The 15,838-nt window shown below is 38.5% G+C and overlaps 1 protein-coding gene across 1 annotated transcript in view; it reads right to left on the bottom strand.

Moving 5' to 3' along the window:
- The window catches only part of LOC139726122 (B9 domain-containing protein 1-like), a 36,431-nt gene extending 20,818 nt beyond the window's left edge, over positions 1-15,613 (bottom strand). Inside the window, exons 1-4 of the mRNA XM_071637200.1 lie at positions 15,508-15,613; positions 11,049-11,117; positions 9,091-9,202; positions 6,247-6,343 (exon numbers count right to left, since the gene is read on the bottom strand). Of these exons, the coding sequence (XP_071493301.1) occupies positions 6,247-6,343; positions 9,091-9,202; positions 11,049-11,117; positions 15,508-15,567 (338 nt within the window). The 5' untranslated portion in view covers positions 15,568-15,613. The remainder of the gene's footprint in view (positions 1-6,246; positions 6,344-9,090; positions 9,203-11,048; positions 11,118-15,507) is intronic.
- Between the last annotated feature and the right edge of the window lie 225 nt (positions 15,614-15,838).

The following is a 15,838-nucleotide window of genomic DNA, read 5'->3' on the forward strand; positions in this document are numbered from 1 at the left end:
TCAGTGAAAGTTTGAGGAAAATTGGACAATCCGTTCAAAAAGTTACAGTGCACTCCCGTTACAACGAACACGGTTATAACGAAATTTCGTTATAACGAAGTAAATCTTCTGGTCCCAAAATTATCACCATTAAAGTCTATGGTACAAAATTCGCTTATAACGAACACGGTTATAGCGAAATTTCCGTTATAACGAAGTCTTTTCCGAGCGCCACAGACAAAGAAAAATAAAAGAAATGTGCTTCGTTATAACGAAATGCGAATTGCTTTCGAAAATACGTAGCGGAACAAGCATAGCGTCTCTACATGGGTGAACGCTTCACACCGAGTTCGCTCTTTGTGTCACGCACAGTTTCTGGGGGAACTTGCGTTTATTATTGTAATACAGTTATCCCGGGCCATCACATTTCACATAGCTTTCTAGTATATGATGACTATTCAGCAAACAGGATATGATGTATATACGTGGTTTCCTTGTTTTCGTTATATATTGTATTTGTTCGGTTATAGCGAAATTTCGTTATAACGAAAGAAAACTGCCGGTCCCGAGCATTTCGTTATAACGGGAGTGCACTGTACGAATATTTTACGTATCTGCACAGTCACTGCTGGAAAAGAAGACTACTACAGTGTATGATGTCACATGCGTACAACTATATAGGGAAAATAAAAAGAGAATTTCACAAAACTTTACTTTTTGAATGACGTGCACATTTCTTCGACTTGCTACTGACGTATGTTAAGGGTAATATCATTCCCCCCTGCCTTCTGAAAGAGAGAAGTCGAGTGTTCTTTTGTTATGCGAGAAAAATGGAAATATGTTGAATTTTCTTTATTCTTTCTTTATATCGTTGTACTCATGTGACATCACAAGCTATAGTAGTCTTTTCATCCAGCCGTGACTGAGCAGAAACTTCAAAAATTCATAACTTTTTAACGGATTGTCCGATTTTGCTCAAACTCTCACTGATGTGTTCTACTAATATTGCTGCATTCACTCAACCCACATGTCTATGAAGGTGAACTTGTTCTTTAATAATGGCAGCAAAAGCTCACACAGGAAAAGTACAATGTACTTCTGCACATTTTTCTTCATGGAATGATATCAAATATCAAGCATAAAATGCTACCTTAATTTCATGCCAAATGGCCTTGACATTTCTTAAGATAATGTTTGGGAGATTCATGTCCCATTAACTGCCGGAGGAAATGTTGAGTAGTCCAACACTTCTAAACACATACATGTAAATGTACATGTACCTTACACAGCAAAATACTAAACTACATTTTAATACTTTGATATGACCCCCAATGGGTATATTTGCTGTTCTACAACATATCTGGTAATTCATAAAGGTATTGAGAGAATAAACATTGTAGATGACATTTCCATTAAAGGCAACACACACCTTGTGAAATTCTGAAATATTACCATCAAATCTGACCTGTGAATTTTAATGGAGAAATCTCCCAAAGTCCATTCTAATGACCACTCCCCTTTAAAAAGAAAAAGAGAAAAAGATTGGTGATAATTTTTACCTCAGCTAATGAGATTATGTTTTTGCTGGCATTGGTTTGTTTGTTTGTCTATCTATTTGCAAAATAAATCAAGAAGTTGTGAAAAAAATTCGGATTAAACTTATATACATTATGAAGAAAAGTTGATAACGACACAAGGAACAGATGATTAAATTTTGGTGGTAAACCAAATAACAGTCTGGATCAAGCATACTTAAAAAAAAAAAATGTTTTTGAAGGATAATCGTTGGCAAATCAGGCAACAAACTACGTGAAGGAAGTTCAACCTGTGTGCAAATGTGCATTGAGCATGCGCTCGAGGTACAGCACGTAGTAAGCTGCTGATTAGGACAGAAAGGATTCTTTATTACTGGGAAATAAGGGCAATTTTCAGCATGTGAGTATGGGTGGAATTGAGCTGCTTGCCGGATGTCTGCCTGTCTCCGAGTGCTTTCCTAGTTGATCACTGAAATCGAGTTGCTTTGTCTTAAAGTGCATCCATGGAATTCATTGTATTTGTCAAGATTTTTTTAATAGGCGGCTAGAGCAAACTAGGTGATACTTTTTCTTCAGTGAAAATATCAAATCGATGATATGTAAACATCTCTATGTTAAAATACCCCCCCAAAAAAAAAAAAAATAAAAAAAATAAATGAATGAATAAATAAATAGCACAAAGCTAACCAAGCTATACAACAGGGCCCCATGCAGTTTTTGTGAAACGGGGCCTGGGATGTGTTTTTTTTATTTTAGAAAAGATGGCTTGTTAACAACCGTGTATGATAATTCTTTGAATTCAGGTTGACACAATGTTCTTACCATTTCCATGATTTCAACAATAGTTTCAATGATATGGTGGTTTCATTTAGTCAAATATGCCATGCGACTTAATAGAAAACGCCCACAAAACATAAATAGACTACTAAGTATGTGAGTAGCAGACCATTGTATCCTGTAGGGTAGAGGAATTAAAGAAATTAAAAAAAACACTAAGCGACATATACAGTGTATTGACTGCTATTGTGTGTTAAGATCTGTAACTTAACACCCTGTTGACTTTATATGAGTGGGTCCCTAGAACAACCTGCAGATTGCAAAAAAAGTGTGTTGTTAGGGAAATATGACCCCATCGTTTATCAATTGCAAAGAACCCTCTCAGACACTTTAATGCTAAAGCTGGCAAAAAACAAAACAAAACAAAACAAATTCTGATGTTTCGTTTGTAAGCACCACTTAAATTCTAAGCCCAACTTCCCCTTTAAGGCATCGGCCATCACCTATTTATTGATACTCTTCAGATCATAACATGACAGACCGAAAATTTTGTCCAGATCCACTTGAAAATGTGAGGATGTACAAAAAGTTCACTCAGGTTACAAAGGTCAGTGTTAGGAACTCTCACTGGGGGCCAAAAGACACTTGAAACTGAGCGCCATTATCAACGAAGATGAAGTCCTTGCCACAATTTTGAGCTCAATACAAGATAGAATTACCACACTCTGGCCACTTCCTCTTTAAAGTCTATGTAGGGCATACGAGTCCGTCTTTGCAGGGCTCGACACTTTCTTTTTTGTCAAGTAGCCCAATCAGGCCACTAAAATCTTTTAATACATCTGAAATTTTGGTGGCTTGACAATGATATGAAGTGGCCTGAAATAAAAGCAAAAGTAAATAATCCTTATCAAATCATAGTCACCTGATAGGGGCCACCAAAAGTTCAATTTGGAAGCCAAACACCAATTTCTAGTGGCCTCGGGCAACTGAGCTACCACTAATGTTGAGCCCTACTTTGTTTGTTTGTTTGTTTGTTTGTTGTTGATGACCTTTGTTGTTGTTTTTCAAGTTTGGTCAAAATCCAAACTCCAGTTCTCAAGAAAGTGAAAATGTGAAAAAAAAAAGTTCATGTACAATGCAAAACACACAATTTATGATGCACAATGCAGGAGCTCATTACTGCGTCCAATGCAGCATCACTTTACTTCTCATAGACCCGACAAATTATCTAATTGCGAAGAATGTATGAAAAGTAGCTTACATGTACAGTCTGTGGTTCTGAATTACCAGGTGCCTTTGGTATAAGGAATCAATTAATCAATACAAAGAAAGCAGCATGTATTATGATTGTAGTGGTGTATTGATTAGGAAATCTTTCTCTCTCTCTCTCTCTCTCTCTCTGTTCAGTATTGCAGGGCTCTATTCTCTTGGGACGTTTTTTTTTTTCTTTCTTTCTTTCTTTCTTTCTTGTGCTTATTACAAACTGCAAATATCAGATAAAGGTCTTTAAAGGGACTGTACAGTACTGGTTGAGGTGGGGATTCATGTTTTGAACATTCCTAAGTGAGATCATGAGGAAACATCTTCTGAAATATGAAAGAGCATTAATTCTAAGAAGGATTCAACGTTTATTTGATGAAAATTGGTTTTCAAATGGCTGAGATATCCAAAAAAGTGATAATGATAAAAGGCGACAGGCCACGCCTTTTTTTAGGATCTCTTTGTTTCACCTTGTTTTTGAATATCTCAGCCATTTCCAAACCGATTTTCATCAAATAAACTTTTGCTACCCCTTAGAATTGTACGCTCTTTGACATCTCATAGAGTGGTTTCTGAATATCTCGCAAAACATTAAAAGCTAAATCCTCACCTCAACCAGAACTATACACACACTTTAAGGAAACCAAAGCCAAAGGGGGGGGGGGGGGGGGTGGGTTGTTGGTTTCGTTTCGTTTTTTTCTTAATATGTGTGTGACTCTGTGTGTGTATGTGTGTGTAATGTTTTGGTCAATTGTTATTTCTTACTTGGCATTTAAGGCATACAATATCAGGATTCAAAACAGGATTTTGGAGGGGCAAGGCCATTTAGAAAAGGGCACTTTTTCCAAGGGGCCAGGGCACTTAGGTCAGTCAGAGGGGCACCAAGGCCACATTGGAAAGGGCATGTTTAGTGTTTATGAAAAAAGAAAGAAGAAAAACAAACAAACACACACACACACACAGGCACGCACACAAAGTGCAACACACAACAAAAACCTCTTCCTACAGCTGTAATGCATTCCCGATCTCCGCGTTTCTATCAGGTGAAACGACATTTTTTAAAACAGGAATAAAACAACAGTAGGTATTGATTGAAACTCGACACCTTTCAGGCCAGCCAGGCCAGGCTGCCATGAAACTTCAAAGCACGTTCCGACAGCTGGCTGGCAAAACCACATGGCAAAGGAATTTGCACGCGCGTGTGAATTGATTAGTCTGTGACAGACAGTTCATGACCTCAAGAATGCGCCAGTACGCGCGGTTTCTTCTGTTGATTGGTCTCTCTCTCTCCACCCCTCCCCATTCCCCAGTCTGGCACCTTGCCATCGTGGGATTTTTCTTTTTTCTTGGTGAACTTGGTGTTCACTCTTTACTACTCTATCTGAATGTGCGCTGCCTAGCTAGTAACTCTCGCAGCCGCTGTGCTGCGGAGGCAGTCGGGACGGTAAAAGCCGGTCGGCGTACATGTACGTACACGACGTCTCGTATCTCGGAAAGATACTTGAGTTTGAATCAGATATATTGGGACGCGAGTGAACTGAAGGTATGATATTTGAGATCAGGAAAGTTGTTCAAGCTTATTAAGAGACTTTGAGAAAGGCATATCATACGTCATAAATAATAACTTTCATTCTAAAAGGGCACCACGGCCCCAAGAAAAGGGCACATTTTTTTTGGCTGTAACTTCGATCAAAAAACAAAAGGCATTGCGGCCAATAAGAGGGGCACCGACGGCCATGGCTGTCGGTGGCCGTCGGTTAATTCGAGACCTGCAATATATGGAGTTACTACAGAAGGAAAACTGCTTGATATTGAAATGCAGTTTAAGTAGTTTTGACTTGTAGAAGCATCCTCAAATTTACAGCTTCATGTTAAGAACGATTTTTATTCATGGACAAAAAATTTAATTTAAAGTCTATAATACATCATAAACATCCAAAAGTAATAAATGGCTATTTTTTAGTACATAATGTGATTTTGCCAGGGGAGTTATCTTGTTTCCATTTCGGAGTAAAAAGAGGCCTGTGAGCTTTTGATCCTAGCAGAATTTTTGTAAGAGGCAAAATGATAAAGATGTAGGAAAGGCAATCAATATAAAGGACTACACACAAGAAGCACAGTCTGAGGAGGTCTAGGGCCACAGAACAAAAAGGTGGGTGAAAGTCAAAGGCAGGTATAAGGGATTGAGGGGGAATTAAAGCAGAGGGTGAACAGACAAAAGGCAGAGGTGGGCCAGTGATGATCCCAAGGATCACAGGGGGCAACCTGTGAAGGATAAAGGTGAATAGGGAGGCAACATCAAAGAAAATAAGGAACAACAGGACAGAGAATAGGAAAAGGATGAAATAGAAACAGGATGAGTGAAGGGGTCTGAACAAGCAGAGAGTATTAAACCTGGTGTAAAAGGTGTGATAACAAAATGAAAGTGAGAGCCAGCCAACAAATGCAAAGTACATAAACATATCAACATATATACAATATACCAAAAGCAATACATACCATATGGGAATGGATCAATATAAAAGCAACAATCCCATTTTAAAGGGAGAAATATATGCATATACATTATAAGTATATATAATGGTTTGGGAGATTGAAATGGTGTTCAACTGGAGGGGGGGAGTGTACAAGCAGATAACATTGCACTGGTTGCAAAACAGAGGAATGTGACATACTGTACAATCATGAATCTCACCTCCCGGGAGTAATGGGTATGTGTACTGCTCCATAACCCCTGACGACGGCAGTTCCAAAGGCATCAAGACCATAAACACTCAGTACCAGCTGAGGCCCTGGAATAACAAAGATTGTGTTTTTAAAAACCCTTTCTTCTTTTTTTTATCTGAAGAGAGATATGCAATATAGATTAAAGGGTGTGTACAGTTCCGGTCGAGGCGAGGATTTAGCTTTTAACGATTTGCGAGATATTCAGAAACCACTCTATGAGATGTCAAATAACATTCAATTCTAAGGGGTATCAAAAGTTTATTTGATGAAAATCTGTTTTAAAATGGCTGAGATATCCAAAAACAAGGTGAAACAAAGATAACCTAATAAAGTTGTGGCCTGTCGCCTTTTATAATTATCACTTTTTTGGATATCTCAGCCATTTGAAAACCAATTTTCATCAAATAAACGTTGAATCCTTCTTAAAATTACATGCTCTTTCATATTCCATAAGAGGTTTCTCAATATCTCACCTAGAAATGTTCAAAACATGAATCCCTCACCTCAACCAGTACTGTACAGTCCCTTTAACAATAATAGTATTCAAAAAGGTATAACATAAAGAACTAGAAAAGCACTCTGCCAAACCAGCAACTTATTTCCACCTTTACATGCATGCAATTTCCCAAAATAGAAGGCTTTTGTTTACGTCATTGCACGGTGCCTTGCCCGAGCAGAGCACGCACTTTAGTGCGTGTATGTGTAACCTCCAGTACAGGTAGCTTGAACCCCAAGTTCGTTGACCTTATATGCTATAAAGATGAAAAATCCTTCAAAAATCCATAAAAATTCCTGGATCACTACCAAAATTGAATGAGGTGTTCCTTTTGTCAATATCGACCTTTTACACAAGTTTCATTTTAATCCGTACACAACTTTTTCAGTTATTTTGCAAACAGACAAACCAACGCCGATGATCACTTAACTTCCTCCTTACTTGGCGGAGGTAATAATGATGATCTAAAAACATCATAATGGGTTTGTTTGTTTGTTTGGATCCTTGTTTGAGGCATGTCCATTATGGTGATATATACAACCTTTCCAATCCTACATGTAAATCAATCTCTGATCTATCATTAATAAAAGCAACACCAACAAGCCCAGTGTATGCTCATACGTATGTCCTGTACGAGTAAAAATGTTCAAGCAAAATTACTGCCATCTTCCACAGGCGATTCATATGAACTCATTAAATTGTCACACATACACACACACAAAAGGGCTTGTGATTTACATAAAAACACCAGAAGCTCATAAAAGTACAAATGCACAATTTGCCCTAATGCAGATGAGTTTTCAATTTTAAACATAATGTTGCGAACATGTCTGTTGTATGGCACATAGCCAATCCTGTTTCTTTTACTATCATCACACAGGGCTTAATACCACAGAAAACTGCAGGAACCAAGCCAACACTGTAAAAGACAGCAAACAAACTATAAAGTTGTGGCAAAACAATACAAGTGGTAAAGTGATGAGTGTTATGCTAAACACAAGAGGGCAGCATTGCTGTCAGGGAGACCTGGAAATCATTCATATTAAAGGTGTAAACTTCTTTCTTCTTTTTTTTAATTGCCATAACCTGCTGTTTTTTAGTGTTTGTGCTTGATGGCTATTTGCTTTATTATTTTTTTTTAAGAAGGGGTGTTTGGAATCTTTTAAAGTGATATTTCCTTTACTTGTTATCAGAAGTTCCATAAAAATGCAAAGTTACGTTTTATCTTTCATTCTCTAAAATAACGTAGTGTGTGAAATTCTACCCTAGACATGAAAGTCAAGCAAAAGCATCCCTCGGCAAGGGCTACATGATAGTCAAACAAAACAACCCATCAAGAATGCTGGTCAGCCTAATGTCAATAGCTGTTGTTGTTGTTGCATTTTTTCTGTTCTATTTTGCTTTATTTCATTTGGTTTTGTATTTTGTTTTGTTTTGTTTTTGTTTCTTGTTTGTTTTGTTTGTTTGCTTTTTTTTTTTTTTGCTTTGGGCAAAATATCACATTGTGTACACTATACTTGCCAAATGAGGCCAAATTACACTAAACATAACAAAATCAAAAATTTGGTTAAAGATTAGGTCGACTTTGGGAGAAAGATGTATCTACTGTATGCCTGACAATTTGATGTCCAATTCAGTTTATCAGTTACTGACCTATTAAACTGCATTATATCTGTAACAATTTCTTTCCCTTCTAATCTTTGTAAAGTTCTGAATATAATAAACATGCTTTATGACTCCTGATCTATAAAATTTGAGACGACAAATTCAAACTCTGAATTGAACTGGCACATGCTAAGGTTCAGTGGAAAAGACTACAAAAACAACAACATTTCATCTCGACGTTCGAGGTTTGAGTTTGCTGGCAGAAGTCATTGTGCTCTTAACCCGTTGAAGACGAGTCCCTAATATACTCCGGCAGGTGTCTAAGGCAAATGCATGTTGTAGCAATATCAGCCCATCCTCAACAGGTTAAAAAAAAAAATTAAATTCACTTTATGTTTGACTTAACTAAGAGTACAATTTGACAAAACATACATTGTAATGGCAGAAGTTTAAGTATAAGACTCAAAACAGTGTAAAACCAGAAATATTCGCAGGATGATAAAACTCCATATAGACCGTAACTATTAAACATGTTCAAATTTAATGACTGATAACAAAGGTTGCCCCTGACAACCAGAGAGTTTGACCAAGGTTTACCTGGCATAGCAACAAGCTGGATCCGAGCATTGAAGTGCAATGAGAAAATATATGCACATATGACCTTTTATAACCTTAGCGCAGTATTCATTTGGCTCTTTGAGGGGAACTTACATCCATAGGGATTTGTACTCTTGAAAGTGACATCCAGTGGAAAGTTCCAGATGAAATGTTGATTTCCATAGACATTCTTTTTACACACTTGAGAGATGCCCTCTTCCAGACCCTATGCAGTGATAAAAATTGAATTATACAATGTGAGCAGTACCTATCTTTACCACTCATACAGCTAGTAATTGCATTAAAAAATATTCATAAAATAAACAATGAGCCTATTGAATTGAAAAGACGTTAAAAAAGTGCCACCAAACAACTTAACATCTCACGTCCATGGTCACAAAAAAAAAAATACATGCTGTAAGCACTTACAAACATTTGTTTCCTTTATTCATGGAAAACAAGTTACAGTGTTTATATCTATTAACAAAACAAACCAATACATATATGAATCTGAAATCCTTAAAGAATCTGATTTTCCAAGGTCTCCGGAAAAAAAGCTTCTATTTTTTTCCAAACACATACTGATACTTAAACACTTCCTTCCTGCAATAAGGGGAGTCCTTGTGGGCACCTTGTTTTTGTTTTGTTTTTTTGTTGTTGTTTTTTGCTAAAAAAAAAAGATTAACAAACTGGAGAAGCACTCTGAGAGCGCAGACCTCCGCCAAGCATGTAGCTCATTTCCATCACTGATCTTGTTCCTCCATAGAGATATCAGTGATTTCCACCCATACGTACTTATACTTCATGCTGAAAGTGTTTATAATAGTGTGCTAAAAGTCTCCCAATTTCCCAATATAGAAGCCTTTGTTACGTCATAAACCTTCAGCTGCACAGCGCGCCTCGCCCTAGCAGAAACTAAGTGCGCGCATGCAAACCTCAAATATGCGCAGCCTGAACTCCCAAGTTCATTGACCCTACCTGCCAAAATACCAAGAATCCTTCATAAATTCCCAAAAAATTCTCGGATCACTACCAAAAGTTAATCGTTTGTTACTTGTATCATTCTAAACCTTTCCTGCAAGTTTCATCCAAATCCGTTCACTGCTTTTTGAGTTACTTAGCACACGGACAAACGAACGAACGAATGAACAAACGAACGAACAAACCAACGGTAATGAAAACATAACCTCCTCCCTTGGCGGAGGTAACAAACAAATTCTCAACAATCGATGTTCAGCTCCCACGTACACTAAATTTACATCAGTTTGTAATGGCTAACAGGAAAAGTACTCATATTACAATGTACTTACCAGTTATGAAATCTAATCATCTCAAAATCAATCAGCTTGCAATAAATTCAACCATGTAAATCTTGTGTTTGAATTTTTATCATGCCCCTGACCCAAAACCTTTAATATCAAGTATTCAAATCAGAAATTGGGCCTGCAAATTGAAATAGTACTTTGAAGATAAAATGCTTGTAATTCTTGAGTTGTCGCCCTAATGGATGAATGTGTGACTTTGACCTCAACCTCTGACCCATGACACTTGTTGAGATTTCTCTCAGGCCGCCTGATCAGCCAACTGATTTTACCGCGTACCTTCAAAAATTGATATCTGTTACAGGGCTTACTTGGACACCAGGCTTCTGGGCCCTGAACATGACTACCAAGTTAACTATAAAAAAAAACAATGAATATGAAAATAAATAATAAAACAGTTTTGTCTCGTCATACATGGACTCTAGCCATTGCTTTAAAGTAACTTTCCCCAAGATCTACTTGGTAAACTGTACATGTTGTACTCAATCCATACACCAAGTTCAATGAAATCGGGCCATACTTCCAATGTGATAATTGTTTGAAAACACAATGTCCTGACAATTGGAGATAAGAACTTTTTATAAACAGGCATCCCTTAAAAAAGAAACTAATATCATAAAAGTCCTAAGACTTGAAAATCAGAAGGAGCAGATTGAATGGGGGAGGGGGGTGTGAGATGATTGAATGGGGGAGGGGGGTGTGAGATGATTGAATGGGGGAAACTGGTAGAGATGAAAGTAGTATACTTACACTTGTGATCACCCAGTCCGGTCCATAGACAAAGTTGTACTTCACATACAAGTCATCAAACTCTGGGAACTGAAATATTGATGTTGAAAGAAATTGTTATTACCACACTTGATGAAAGAATGATAATGTTCAGCTCTACGTAAATTCATTTTGGCAGTTTATAGATGAACTGGAGATTCAATATGGAAAAGAAGGGATCCTGGTTGAAGATAATTGTAACATATTCCACTATAATGGCAGTGACAATGGTAAAAGGACACTGGTACACAGTTTCAAAACTCCACACACAGTTTGGACAAGGGTGACATCTGTCCGTACAGCCAATAGGCTGCGAGATTTTATGGTATTTTTCTGCACCAGCCTGTGGTATGAAATGTTGTTCAGCACTTGAAAGTGCAGCGTTATCTCCTTCACAACCTTGCCTAGCTTGCTCATCAGAAGCAAAAATAATGAAAGGGGTACTGTTACACAATACTTTCAAGACATAAACTGACACCGACATGAAGAATACCCAAGATTCCTGGTTCCATAGAACTTAGCTACTAGTTGCAAACTGTACAGTCACAGCAAAAAATGGCAAAAACGAAGAAACAATGAACACAGATGGATATAAATTCACTTTCAATCAATCCATGTATAACTGCCAAAGATTACAATCAAATGTTCCATATATGCATTGCATTACATTGCAGAAAGATTAGGTGTGCCAATGGAAGTTACCAAAGTCAAGTAAAAATAGTTTCTGTTTGAGACAGCATTGTCCAAGTTCGACAAATCAACGGTAACAAGCATATATAACATACAGCAATTCAGAAGGCTCAGCATTATCAAAGAATGAGCTGATATACAAAAAGTTGAATTTGAACATGTTGCAGCGGTACAGTATGTCATCCTGGACTAAAACCAGAAATGTTCACATGCATTTTGATTTTGCGAATTCTGCAAGAGCCACAATTTGCAAAATTAAAATGCACGCAAAAGTTCTTGTCTACATTATAGGCCTAATGCATTGGATGCCAGTGGCAATTCAGGAAAATTTCCAGCCGCAAAAAAAGCTGTCCGGGTTGGCTCCAATTCATGAAAATTTCATGCCACAAATACTTCTTGCCTTATAGAGTACACTGTCAGATTGTGTACCCAGCATTTCTTATGAACATCAATTGTGAGCACCTTGTATGTGCACCCATGATACTATCATAACGTATACCGTAAGCTTTATTTTCGCAAATTTTTCGAATCACACTTGGATAGCGAATTAAACAACACACAAAAATGACTTGGTGTGCTTGGGTGATAATGCATTTGAAGTTAGCGTCGGCATCAATTTGCGAAAACAACATTTCACGAAAATATCTATGACCTCCTCATTCACGAAAATATCTGTAACAGAGTACACAGTATGTAATAGTCTTTTTCGTTATCATTTTTTACATAACCGTGACTGGAATCGATAAAGGCATCACATGCATCTATCGGCCATGTGAGCAGCTAGCAAGTCCTGTTGGCACACATCCGTGCACATTGCACAATTATCAATAGGCCTACATCAGTATCACTTGTTATCGTCTTATATCAAATGTTAGTCTCGTTCATTCGACTGCTGCAGACCGTGGTTGTGTAGTAGGGTACAACCACTTGTGTTGTACAAAACATTCAGCACGATTATAAAAAAAAAAAAAAAATCTGCGCGGTAGATGGAATACATCTTTAGCAAATCTCAAGTTTGTAAATCAATAAAGGATATAAAGCAAATAACCATCTCCTAGTTCTTGGGCAATGGATACAATCTAACATCACCTTGGTGATCCTTGTTGAGGTGTCTATCAGCCTTTGCTTTTGGCTCAGCCTGATTAACACACTGTAGACACCTCGTTGGTCACTTTGGCCTTTTGGCGATGTTTTTAATAGCTATATTGTACCGGTACTATCGCCCTCGCAGCCGCTGTCGATGATTATTTGCTTATGAATTACAAGATAAGAGCCTATTAATATTGTGTATTGCACCATTGCACAAGTGTGCCCATTCACCCAGCCCAGGGGTTCAGCCCATTTCTCTCACACCAAGTGCATAAGTGTATAGCCATAACCATATAAGGCCATGCACGTATTTATGTAGACAAAAAGATCCGTCTGTCTGGAGGAGTCTTTTATTTTTTTGACATTATCGCTCTCCTCCATATAGGACTCACAGGAGGGGATCCGTGAAGCCAGACATGGTCTCCGCAGAACATATCCCCGACAACCAGATACAGACCGATCTTTCGGTCAAGTATTTATGATGCACTGCATTGTAATTTATTACCTATTATAATACTATTTGTGACCGTGCACCACAAAACAAACAAAAAGTCGCACCCCTTGATTTTACGTGAGGACTAAAAACATGTGAAATGGGTCAACTAAGTCAATCTTAAGTTTTTCATATTTTCTGAAATAGTTATCTTTCTTCTACATTATTCTTAAGTTTGGGATCATAATACGAATGGGAAAGTGTGTTTTCACCAGTTTTTCTACCACTCCTTTTTGGGGGAGAGTATAGAAATAATGAGCTGGTATGTATTAGAGTCCCCTTTTCATTTCTTGAAATCCTTTGTACACTCTTCACTTACAAGCCTAATAACTTTTGAAAGGATAAGGCTACTGCCTTGTAAGTTGGCATTTGATCATGGATAGAATGTGTCGATAGAACATGCTCAATTTCAGATTAATCTGATAATCCCTTCATTGTTGTTGCTCTGGTGGTTGACATCCTGTGTTTTGTTCCTTTCATCGCACAGTTAGAGCGGCTTGGTGAAAGATTAAGCACTTGAATAGACCGGGCTGGCCAGAAAATACACAAAAACGGCCAATGATGGTTGGGTGACAGTCTGTTTATAGAATCTCTACAATTGCAGCAATATTCTGTGCAGCGGAAAATTTTTTATATTTGTGTTGAATAATGATAATCAAAAAGATATTTGTACAAATTTTAATAGGTATTAGGCGTAAATATTAATGAATGCATGATACTGCCAAAAAAAATTAAAGTAACAACAACAACAACAAACCCTGTACTGTACTACGTACTTAGAGCCTAGGCTCTTTTCTCAGTTCACACTTTTCCAGAGTGCATGCTTTCTTTCCAGTATTTAGGTAGCTTAGGGGTCTCCATTTGAATTGAATTATACATCATTTAAAGCTTAGAGTCTGCTCTTTCAGAATCTGCCCTTTAACTAAAAATCCATGTCTGGCTACTTTTTGTTGGTTTTGTGATGCAAGGTCACATTTGTAGATTGTACTCAGTTCGGGAAACCCACTCACAAGGGGGGCCCCTCCTTATAAGTAACCCGTCCCCCTTATAAGTAACCCCGTCCCCCTTATAAGTAACCCCCGGGGCACCCCTTATAAGGAGTCTCCACGCTTTTTTGCAATGCAACGCGAAAATGAAAGGACTGCGGCAATTCGCTTGATTACGTCCATAAAGCTTCACAAGTTTCCTAGTTACTCACGAAATTTGAGCAAAATCGGTTTGAGGCATCATATCTAAAATCATGGATTTAAATGCGATGTCAAACGACCCATGCGAATGCTGTAATGCGAGCGATTACTGGCGCGAGTGTCGCCAGGCGCGGCGGCGCGGCAATGCTTGAGTGCAGACGTGGCGACTGAGTCAGTCGCCACGTCTGCACTCAAGCATTGCCGCGCCGCCGCGCCGCCGCGCCTGGCGACACTTGCGCCAGTAATCGCTCGCATTACAGCATTCGCATGGGTCGTTTGACATCGCATTTAAATCCATGATTTTAGATATGATGCCTCAAACCGATTTTGCTCAAATTTCGTGAGTAACTAGGAAACTTGTAAAGCTTTATGGACATAATCAAGCGAATTGCCGCAGTCCTTTCATTTTCGCGTTGCATTGCAAAAAAGCGTGGAGACTCCTTATAAGGGGTGCCCCGGGGGTTACTTATAAGGGGGACGGGTTACTTATAAGGAGGGGCCCCCCTTGTGAGTGGGTTTCCCGAACTGTACTGCACAGCATTGACCGATACTAGTAAATTGGTCTTTAAATTTATCTAGTCGTTGTGCTTGTGGATATGTTCCACAAAGACTGCATCTAGCTTCACAGAATTCCCTCAGAGGAGAGCCGATAAAGTAAAAAAATGACGGATTTTTCTGTCTGTGCACTGCACTGCTGAAATGATTCCACGGGTGAGCGATCCACACACACACACGTAGGTAATTTACAAATACGCGCACGGCACACGTACCTGACGTACCCGTGCACCCGTGGGTATTATTATTAATATTAGTCGAACTACTGTATTACAGAAACCACAGCACGGTGTACTATGCATGGGTCTATTGGCCTCAGTCCCGCCTGATGCTGCGCCAGCCGCCAGTCTGCCGATAAAGTCACACACACGCCACACATAGCCACAGTATTTTGACATTCTACCTGCAAAGAAATTTATATACTCACATCACCACCCTCGATTTGACCACTCATCATGAGCAGAAAGACAGTTGGAGTTGTCGTCATGATGAAAATGTCATGGAAGCCGGGACCTAAACAAGTAAAATCGCGAGAGTTTGCATTCCCGCAAAATATTTTCCATTACAGACAGGTACAAGATTCTTTGCGTACATGAGGCCGTGAAGCCATTGTTGGACTCAGTTGGAAGAGAGTTAGAAACGAGCACAGTCTTGGCATATGTTTACGGAAGTGCAACCGGCACAGACTCTAATTCAATACCGTGGAAACTCCGGGTCTGCGATGTGACACTTTTTACGCGTGCTACATGTACGTGAAA

The sequence above is a fragment of the Diadema antillarum genome, unplaced genomic scaffold, assembly GCF_040938485.1.
Source record: "Diadema antillarum isolate AM-2024a unplaced genomic scaffold, OU_Dant_1.0 seq00000079_RagTag, whole genome shotgun sequence".
Taxonomy (NCBI): domain Eukaryota; kingdom Metazoa; phylum Echinodermata; class Echinoidea; order Diadematoida; family Diadematidae; genus Diadema; species Diadema antillarum.